At 35.6% G+C, this 10,954-nt stretch overlaps 1 protein-coding gene across 1 annotated transcript in view; it reads left to right on the top strand.

Moving 5' to 3' along the window:
• The window catches only part of Fam104b (family with sequence similarity 104 member B), a 3,500-nt gene extending 2,785 nt beyond the window's left edge, over positions 1–715 (top strand). Inside the window, exon 3 of the mRNA XM_023708438.1 lies at positions 376–715. Coding sequence (XP_023564206.1) covers positions 376–606 — 231 coding nt within the window. The 3' untranslated portion in view covers positions 607–715. The remainder of the gene's footprint in view (positions 1–375) is intronic.
• Positions 716–10,954: the final 10,239 nt, after the last annotated feature.

The raw sequence follows: 10,954 nt of genomic DNA, 5'->3' as shown, positions 1-10,954 counted from the left end.
GCACACTCACCGGACCTGGGCTAGGACTGGGTCTGGGGGCTCCTGGAACTCGGCAGAAAATCCTACTGGGCGGGCGGGGTGGGGGAGGCACTGCAGAGTGGTGGGGGGCGGCCCGAGGGGCTGGGAGAGGGTCCGGCCCACTCTGCGCCTGGGTTGGGTCTGGTCCCGCCGGCGCAGGGTAGCAGGAAACTCTCCGCACACTCACCGGACCTGGACTAGGACTGGGTCTCGATAAACTTGTTTAAATGACTGTACTTTGTATACTGTTAAGCCCATTGTAGGGTTTCATGCTTCTGTTCTCCAAGCTGAGTAAGAAAAATATTATGTGTAGTAGCATAATACTGTTCAACTTTCTGTTTTGCTTTTTCCTTTCAGTCTTCAAGCAATGACAATGAAAGAAGTGGGAGCAGCATCAGTAGCCCAGATAGGGCAAGTGGGCCAGAAAACAACTTAAACCAGATTATTGCTGAACTGAATCCAAATAACCCTCAGCGCTTATATGAGGAGTATGCATTGGGCCAACATCTGTACTCACACATCAACCAGATTTTGAAGGAGGCTCACTTCCACAGCCTCCAGCAACGTAGACAGAATCCAAGAACCTAGACATCTTCCCATATGATGCAGTAGGAACTGTTCAGACACAACTAAACCTTGTCTGTAAATGAAATTGCACACACAAAAACATACGTCTGTTGGCTCTCTTCTCTGTACTCTAGATAACAGATTGATGGGCAATTTTTGATTTGGAATTTCACTGCACCTAGTATAATTTCAAAGGGGCTTCAGTGAAATTTTTATGGGATTCTTTTCAAGTTGGGTGTCAAATTCATGCTGAGATAGTACTGTGGGAAATCCTCACTGATAAATTGAATCCATAGTGTATCCAATTCAGATTTATTTCCAAATTGTCAGAATCTCTACCTAAAAACAGTTTTTGTAAGTGTGGTTCCATATTCTTATAAGTTGAAAACCCTAGTAAAGAGTATGTCATTTTCATTTTATATTTAAAATATCCAAACAAGTGCAAAAAGGAACCCAAACTTTAATTTAGAATTTCGAAGTATGTATCACTTGGTTCACTCTTACACCAAAATGAATGGCCTTGCTGCTGCTATTTTAAAGAGAGATGCTCTACTGAAATTCCTTTGCACTTGTCATGGCCAGAATGAAACACAGGATGAAACCAAAAACCTTTCTTTAGTAATATTCTTAATTTTTCATTTTCCTAAGGAAAGCGTATCTAAGGTTCTTACATACTCAAGTACCCTCCATATTCTTAATCCTCTAGAATGTACACTTCAGTAGAAAATACTACACAATTCAGTTAGAAAAGTATTGTATAATAATGTTTTAGCCTAAACACAAACTTAGTACATTGGCAGGATTCCCTTCTCATTTATAATTTCTTCTACTACATCTACAGTTAATGTTGATAAAGTGGTAGCCACTTGAATTAATATCTTAAAGACAGAATTGTAAAAATGTCTATGACAACTGTACACTTCATGCTGTATGAGCTCTTTCAAAGGAATTGGGAGGGCCAAAAACCATCATCAAGATTTCAGAGATTTTCTGGGTATGGTGGCACATGTCTGTAATTCCAGCACTTAGGAGGCTGAGACAGGAGGATTGCATGGAGTTCAAGGCCAGCCTGGGCTACATAATGAGACTTTGCCTCAAAACAAACAAATTTTAGCAAACACACAAACAAACACAGAGATTTCAGGGATTAGAGCAGTTTACAAAAAATGAGCTGACGTACCAATAGAAGAAACAGCTGAACATATCCTGGTATTTAAATTGTGTTAAAATAAATGGGCCAGGGGCTGGGGAGATGGCTCAGTAGGATAAGCGCTTGACTGGCAAATGCAAGGATCTGAGTTCAATACCAGGTTCTGCCAAAATAAATATATAAATAAATAAATAAATAAATAGGCCAGCCAGATAGCTCAGTGGATTAAAGTGCCTGCTTAGGCAGACACAGGGGCCAGAGGGTTTGATCCCCAGCCTGCTGTGCTGATCCTGCGTTGAGACAGCTGATTGAGACTGGGCATGGTGGTGCACACTTGTAATCCCAGGGCGTGGGAGGCTGAAAAACAGGAAGGATCACTACAAGTCCTAATCTGTGTAGTGAGACCCTGTAGACTCTATACTAAATACATTTTTAAAAATTGGTACCATGACTTATAAATGTCTCTTCTTCCTCAGCCATGACCTTATTATGGGTATGATTTTTCAGATCAGATACATGTTGTGGAATTCTAGTGTTACAGTATGTTATGGCTTGTATCCAGATGCCCTGTGCCCCAAGACTAATGTGGTCATTCCTAGGGCTTTCTAGAGGTGGCTAGATCAATGTCGTGTGAGGCTGGAATCAAGGATGTGATGCTTGTATTGATTCATAGTGTGGTGCTAGGATTAAGGCTGCCCCATCCTGGCATGTGAGTGCTATCTGCCATAAGGACAGATCTCCTGTGTAGAACATAAGCAGCAGGAAGTGGGTGACTATTTGTTTCTTGCTGCTTTTTTTGTCACTAATCTCCTGCTGACTTGCCTTCTGTCTGCATGAACTTTTTCTTCTCTGTTATGATCACATGTCATACCACCCTGCCTTGGCGGCAGCTGATTATTGACTGAAACCACCACAAAATGTGAGCTATGATAAAAAATTTCCTCTATTCAATTTAGGGGTTGGGTATTTTTGTGTCAGAAATGAGAAAATAAACTAACACACTATGGAATATTTGCAGCATTACTGACCTCAAAGTTAGCAGTGGGCATGAGTCTATTTTATACCAATTAGATGTTTTCTACAAGAACATTTTTACCCTTGTAGCCAGAGTTTCCAAAGTTGGAAAAGCAGAAGATGTAAAATAAGACTTTTGAATGTTATTTTATTTTTTAAATTTTATTTTATTTTATTTTGAAGAGTAAAAACAGAAGCAAAAACAAATAGAAAAAAGACAGAGACAGGGTAGTATACAGCAATACATATATCACAGATTTTCAAGACAAGAATAGCTAATTAACAATGGTTGTCAAAATATCTATTTTAAATCTTCAAACCTGTTGATCAGATTAACAGATATACTTATGCAAGATTGTACATTAATGAATATTGATGCCTGCTTTCAAGAGATTTTATTTATTTATTTATTTATTTATTTATTTATTTATTTATTTATTTATTTTGAACTGGGTATTGAACTCAGGCCCTTGAGCTTACCAGGGAAACGCTTATTCCACTGAGCCATCTCCCTGGCCCCAAGAGATTTTATTTTTTACTTGCATTTATTTTAATTTATTTTAAAGAGAGTAAAATAATTGATAAGACATTAGAGATGGTACACGCATAGAAGTCCAAGATGAGAGGTATTCAACCATGGATTTTGTATTACACATAGCTCTCCTTGATGTAGTTGCTTACATCACAGATTTCAACATACAGAGTTAGTCAGCGTGAAAATTCACAACATTAACTGCTATTTTCAAAAAACTAATGGCAATTATTAGCACAATCATCTCAGTCATCCTGTATATATATTTGTATGCTTCCCTCTTCCTTTTTTTCCTATCTTTTCTCCTTTCTCTCATCTTCATTATTTAATCCTTAAATTCAGTTTCTTTACATTTTCCTATATCCATCATGCCTTTCAGGTTTTATTTAGTCTTTCAAGTTCTTACACTAGGGTGACAATACGATATTTATGTATGTGGGTCTCATTTATTTCACTTATGAGTATAGCCTCTATTTGCATCCACTTATTTATACAGGCTTCCAGTTTTTCTTTATTTATAGCTGAGTAGTTACTCCATTGTATAAAAATAATCACATCTTTTTCATCAGTTACTCACATTATGTGTATTTTGGTTGATTCCAAGATTTTTCTATGACACATTGTGCTTCTTTAAGCATGGGTGCACATATATCACTATGGTATGATATTTTTCAGTTCTTTGGAGAAAACACCCAGAATGGAAATAGCCCAACTGAATGAGATTTCCTGTCCTACCTTTTTGAGGAGTCTCCATACTGATTTCCATAGTGGTTGTACAAGTCTACTTTTCCAAAAGCAGTGGAGAAGAGTTTCTTTTTCCCTGAAGCCTCTCCAGCATTTGTTATTGGTTGATTTATTTATGATAAGCATTCTTTCTGGGATGAGATAGTATCTCAATGTTGTTTTGATTTGCATTTCTTGAATGGCAAGTTCTGTGGAACATTTTTTTCATGTATTTATTTTCCACTTTGCTTCTTCCTCTGATAAGTGTGTATTAATTTCAGAAGTCCATTATTGGACTGGTTTTTAAATTTTGGGGGCTGAATTTTTTTAGTTATTTATATAATTTAGAGAGAAGTCCTTTGTCTGAGTAATTGTTGGTTAAAAATTTTTCCCAATCTGTGGGTTGACTTTCATTCTGTTGTTGATTTCTTTTGACATGCAGAAACTTATCAATAAGATGAAATCCCAGTTGTGGATCCTTTGATATGTCTCCCCTGCATTTTGGTATGTCACATGAACAGTCTGCCTGTTCTCATGTCTTCAAGATTTTCACACACTATCTCTTCAAGGAGATTTATTGTTTGTCTTTGAATGTTTAGATCTTTAATCCACTTTGACTTTGGTTTAGTGCTTGGAGATAAACCCTGAAATAGTTTTAACTTTTGGCATGTGGAGAGCCAATTTTTCCAGGACAATTTGTTAAAGAGGCTATTCTTCTTCAGTAAAAATGTTTGATACTTTTGTTAAAGATGAAATGGCTAAGTATGTTTGTAATTGTAGTGTATTTTCTAATGTATTCCATTGGTCTTCAGGTCTCTTTTCTCCTTTCTTTCTTTCTTATTTTTTGTATTTTAAGGAAGGGTCTACAGGGTGTTCAGGGTCTCACTACTACATCAGACTCATAGTGATCCGCCTGTTTACAGCATCGCAAGAGCTGGGATTACAGGCTTGCACTGACACACCCAGTCTCGATAGCCATCTCAGTGTGTCCTTTGGGGGAGGGGCAACATGGCAGGCCCAGGGAACAAAACCCTGACCCTCGCCTGCATGCAGGAGTATTTTTTTTTGCTATTACCATGCTGATTTTATCACAGTAACTCTGTAGTATAATTTTAAGTCAAGCATTGTAATGCCTTCTGCCTTGCCTTTGGTGCCCAAGATTGCCTTTGCTATTCTAGGTCTTTTATGCTTCCAAGTGAATTTTAAAAATCTTTTCTTCCAATCTGTGGGTTATGTTGACTGCATTTTGATAGGAATTGGATTATATCTGTATAACAATTTTGGGAATATGGCCATTTTCACAAAGTTGGTTCTTTCTATTCAGGAGCAAGGAATATCTTTCCATTTTTGGAAATCTAATTCATTCCCTCCCCTTTTTTAAAGGGTTATTCTGTTCATTGTATAGATCTTTTACTTTTTGTTAGATTAATTTCTAAGGTTTTCATTTTGGGGGATTTTATTATGAAGGGTACTGTTTGTCTAATTTCTCTCTCAGTGAGTTTATTATCTCTATAGAGGAAAGGTATTAATTTTTGGTGTTGACTTCATATCCTGCTATGCTGCTGAATTTGTTTATTAATCCATGGAGCTTCTGCAGGAGTTTTATGGGTCTTCAAAGAAGAGTATCATGTCATCCGCAAATAATGATAGCTTAACTTCCTTTTACCTATACTTTTTCATTATATTTTTCTCTCTTATGTAATGTCTCTAGTTAATGATTCCAGACCTATATTAAATAGGACTGTTGATAGAGGACATCCTTGTCTTGTACCTAATATGAGAGTAAAAGCCTTCAGTTTTTCTGCAGTTAGAATTATGTTCGGTGTTCATTTGTCACAGATGGCTTTTATCAGATTGAGTTACAGGCCATCAATCCCTATTTTCTGTATGGCTTTGATCGTGACTGAGTGTACAACTTTGTCAAAAGCTTTTCTGCATCCATTGAGATGATCATGTCGTTTTTGGTTTTAGCTTTATTAATATAGTGTATTACATTTATAAATTTGTATATGTTGAACCATCCTTGCATTGCTGGGATGAATGCTACCTAATCAAGTTGTATGATCTTAATGATTTGCTATTTTCTATGTGTTAGGATTTCATTGAGGATTTTTACATCTATATTCATGAGGGAGATGGGCCTGTAGTTCTCTTTTTTAGTTGGGTCATTCCCTGGTTTTGGTATCAGTATAATACTTGCCTCCAGGAATGATTTTGGAAGGATTGCTTTCTTTTCAATTTCATTAAAGATTTTCAAGAGTATAGAGATTATATCTTCTGTAAATTTCATGTGGAAATCAGCTATGATTCCTTCAGGACATGGACTTTTCTTTGTTTGTAGGTTTTTATTATGTTTTTTATTTCATTGGCTGTTATTGGGTTATTGAGAGCTGAGTACTATTCCATTGTATAAAAATACCACATCTTTTACATCCATTCCTCAGGTGATGGTAATTTTGGTTGTTTCCAAGATATGGCTATCACAAATTGTACTGCTATAAACATAGGTGCACATTATCACTATGATATGATGTTTTCAGTTCCTCTGAGAAAATTCCCAGTAGGGAGATAGCTGGTTTTAATGGGATTTCCAGTCCTAGCTTTTTAAGGAGTCTCCACACTGATTTCCATAATGGTTGCACCAGGCTACATTCCCACCAGCAGTGGAAAAGGGTTGCTTTTCCCAACAGCCTCTCCAATATTTGTTGTTGGGTGATTTCTTTATGATAGGCATTCTTGTTGGGATGAGGTATTATCTCAGTGTTCTTTTAATTTGCATTTCACAGATGGCTAGTGATGTGGAGCATTTTTTCATATATTTATTTATTTCCTTCTATAAATTTTTCTTTTGAGAAGTGTGTGTTCATCTCAGATGCCCATTTTTGATTGGGTCTTTAAATTTTGAGGCCCTAATGTTTTTTAGTTCTTTATAAATTCTAGAGAGCTGACCTTTGTCTGAGTGCTTATTAGTTAAGATTTTTTTCAAATTTTTGGGTTGTCTTTTCACTATGTTGATAATTTCTTTTGACATGCAAAAACTTCTCAAAAATAGGAGTGTTCTCCCCACCTCCAAAAAAAGATAAAAAAATTCATGACGGCTGGGGAGATGGCTCAGTGGAATAAGTGCTTCCTTGGCAAGTGCAAGGGCCTGAGTTCAATCCATTTATGCCAAGAAAAAAAAGAGGTCTCAGTTGTTAATTCTTTCAAGTATTATGCGTGCCGTTTGATTGTTGTTCATGAATTCTTTGCATACCCCTATGTCTTTAAGAGTTCATTCTACATTCCTTTTCAGGTGATTTAGTGTTTCTGTTTTAATGTTTAGATCTTTAATCATTTGCGAAGTTAGCTTAATGCATATTGATAGACTTGGATCAAGTTTTAATTTTCGGCATGTAGAGAGCCAATTTTTCAGTACCATTTGTTAAAAAGGTTATGTTTCTTCCAGTAAACATGTTTGGTCCATTTGTCAAAGATAGGGTGGCTGAGTGTGTTTGTAGTGGCTTCTACATCTTCTAATCTATTGAATTGATCCTCAGGTCCATTTTGTTTCCAATGTAATGCTGACTTTATCACAGTAGATATGTAGTATAATTTTAGGTCAGGAATTTTAATGCCTTCTGCCTTGTCTTTGTTGCCCAGGATTACCTTTGTTATTCTAGGTTTGTTCTGGTTCCAAATAAATTTTAGGAATGATTTCTCTAGGTCTATGAGATATGTTGGTGGTAGTTTGACACGGATTGCATTAAATCTGTACAACAAATTTGGGAATATGGCTATCTTGACAATGTTTGTTCTTCCTATCCAGAAGCAGGAAATATCTTTACATTTCCTGAAATGCTCTACGATCCCATTTTTCAGAGTAGTGTAATTTTCCTTGAAAAGATCTTTGACTTCTTTAGTTAGATTAATTCCTTGGTATTTCATTTTACATGGAGCTATTGTAAATGGTATTGTTTCTCTAATTTCTCTCTTGGAGTGTTTGTTATCTGTGTAGAGGAATATTACTGACTTTTGGGTATTGACTTTGTATTCTGAATTTGTGTATTACTTCTCGTAGCTTCTTGGTGGAGTTTTTTAGGTTTCCCAAGTAAAGTATCATGTCATCTGCAAATAATAATAATTTAACTTGTTCTTTATCTATTCTTATTTCTTTTATTTCTCTCTTTGTCTAATGGCTCTACCTAATGATTCCAAAATTATATTGAATAGGAGTGGTGATAGAGGACATCCTTGTCTTGTACCAGATCTGAGAATAAAAGATTTAAATTTTTCCCCATTTAAAATTATGTTAACCATTGGGTTGTCATAGATGACTTTTATCAGATTTAAGTAGAGGCCATCTATTCCAATTTTCTATAGGACACTGAAGATGAGTGCATCTTGGACTTTGTCAAAAGCCTTTTCTGCATCAATTGAGATGATCCTGTGGTTTTTGGATTTGGTTCTATTGATATAGTGTATTACATTTATACATTTGTGTATATTGAACCATCCTTGCATCCCTGGGATGAACCCTACCTGGTCAGGTTGTGAAATTTTTTGATATTTGCTCTATTCTAGTTGTTAGGACTTTTTTTTTTTTTTTTGAGACAAGGTTTGAACTCAAGCCCATGCATTTGCCAGGTAAGTGTTTTATTCAACTGAGCTATCTACCTGGTCCCACTAGGATTATATTGATTATATTTTTCCATCTACGTTCATGAGGGAGATTGGCCTGTAGTTCTCTTTTTAATTCTGTCTTTCCCTGGTTTTGGTATTAGTATAGTACTTGCCTCTGGAACAATTTTGGGAGGATTACTTCCTTCTCAACATCATTGAAGACTTTGAGAATTATAGGGATTATGTCTTCTCTAAAATTCTTGTATAACTCATCTGTGATACTCTCAGGTCCTGAAGGGGCATGCCAATTAGCTCAGTTGTTTAAGTGACTGCTTAAACAGGGCACTCAGGCTCAGGTTTTTGAGGTTTGATTACCAGATCCTCAAGCTTTACTAGACCTGCCCTGAAGGCATACTGAACCAGCCAAAAAAAAAAAAGACAAAAAAGAAAAAACAAAATTGTTCTGAACCATCAGGACCTGGAGTTTTCTGAATCAGTTGGTTTCTTATTACATTTCATATTTTATTTGCTGTTAATGGGTTATTGACAATTATTATATGTTCTTGATTCAGTTTTGGTAATTTCTACCTTTCTATGAATCTGGCCATTTCTTCTTTGTCTTCTCTTCTGCAAGAGAAAAGATTTTGAAAGTACACACTGATAGTCTTCAGAATATCCACTGAGTCTGCGATAACAACACCCTTTTCATTCCTTATTGCTTGTGTTTGAATATTTTCTTTCCTCTTTTTGATGAGGTTAGCTAGGGACTTATGAATTTTATTGAATCTTTCAAAGAACCTGGTTTTGAGTTGTTAATTCCTGAATTGTTTTCTTTCTTTTTTCTTTTTTTTTCTAATTCATCTTCATTTTTTCCTGAATTGTTTTCTATGTCTCAATTGAATTTATTTTTGCTCTAATCTTTATGATTTCTTCCTGTCTTTGATTTTGGGTTTGGTTTGCTCTTCCTTTTCTAGAAATTGGAAGTGCAGCATTAGTGTATTTATTTGTTTCTGTTCTGTTTTCCTAATGTGTGAGTTAATTGCTATAAATTTCCCTCTAAGAACTGCTCTCATCACATCCTGAAAATTTTGATAATTTTTACTTGAATTTTCATTGAGTTGTAGATATTGTTCAATTTCTTGATTAATTTCATCTGTGACCCATTGGTTGTTCAGTACAGTGTTTTATAATTTCCATGTGTTTATGAGGATTTTTTTGGTTTCTTTTGTCATTTATTTCCAGTTTCATTGCCCTGTGGTTAGATAATATGCCTGGGATAATTTCTGTGTTCTTCAATAGACTTAAGCATGGCCTATGGAATAGTATATGTGGTCTATTTTAGAAAATAACCCATGTGCAACTGAAAAAATGTGTATTCATCTGTGGTTGGATGGAAAACTCTGTATATGTCTGGTAAGTCCATTTGTTCCAAGCTCTGGTTAAGTTCTGCTACTTCTTTCCTAATCTTATACCTGCTTGACCTATCTTTTCTGGGATAAGGGAATGTTAAGGTCTCCTGTTAAGATTGTGGTATTGGATATTAGATTTTTCATGTCCACCAAGATTTGTCTTATATAGTTGTTTGCTGCAGTGTTTGGTGCATATATATTTAAGAGTGTTACCTCTTCCTCTTGCATTTTTCCCCTAACTAGTATATATTGGCCTTCTTTATTTCGTTTGATCATTTTTGGTTTGAAGTTGAGACTATCTCAGAAGAGGATAGCTACCCCTGCTTTTCTCTGTGGTGCTGGGGCATGGAGTATTGTTTTCTTTACTTTTTAAAATTAATTTTATTGAGAAAAAAATTGCAATGAGACAGTTTCAAAAAAGGTTGGTAGGAGAGTTACAACAATCAGTACATTGCATATTATTTTCTTTGTAGTAGTGATTCATAGAAGAAGATGCAGACATGATATCCTGTCCAAACACTATTAGTACAAATCTTTCTTCTTATGGAATTAAGAGAAAGTGGCTATATATCTATCCTATTTTGTGTATAGAGATACAAAATTGCCCTGCATTTATATCTCCTTTTTTTTTTAGTTTTCACAGAGATGAATATTCCATTGCCATCCAAATATTATAGGTGCATGAATTCAACAAAATATATGAATATAATCCAGTAGTTCACAATAGTAGTGGATTATCCACAGGGCTGCCAATGTGTAAATCTGTTGACTTGAGCTTTCCACAGCTCTGCATATTAACATGGCTTCACTTTTCATACCACGTTTCTAAACTTTTCTGCTGGATGGTTAAGACAAAGATAAAGCAAGAACTATGTATCAAGAAATGTAACTTTTTCTTTTTTAAGCATTTTTCCACCTGTGAGTTTATTTATTTATTTATTT

Source organism: Octodon degus, unplaced genomic scaffold, assembly GCF_000260255.1.
Source record: "Octodon degus isolate 3935 unplaced genomic scaffold, OctDeg1.0 scaffold00360, whole genome shotgun sequence".
NCBI classification, from domain to species: domain Eukaryota; kingdom Metazoa; phylum Chordata; class Mammalia; order Rodentia; family Octodontidae; genus Octodon; species Octodon degus.
Note: the sequence above shows the minus strand (reverse complement) of the source record. Positions and strands in the feature narration are given on the sequence as shown.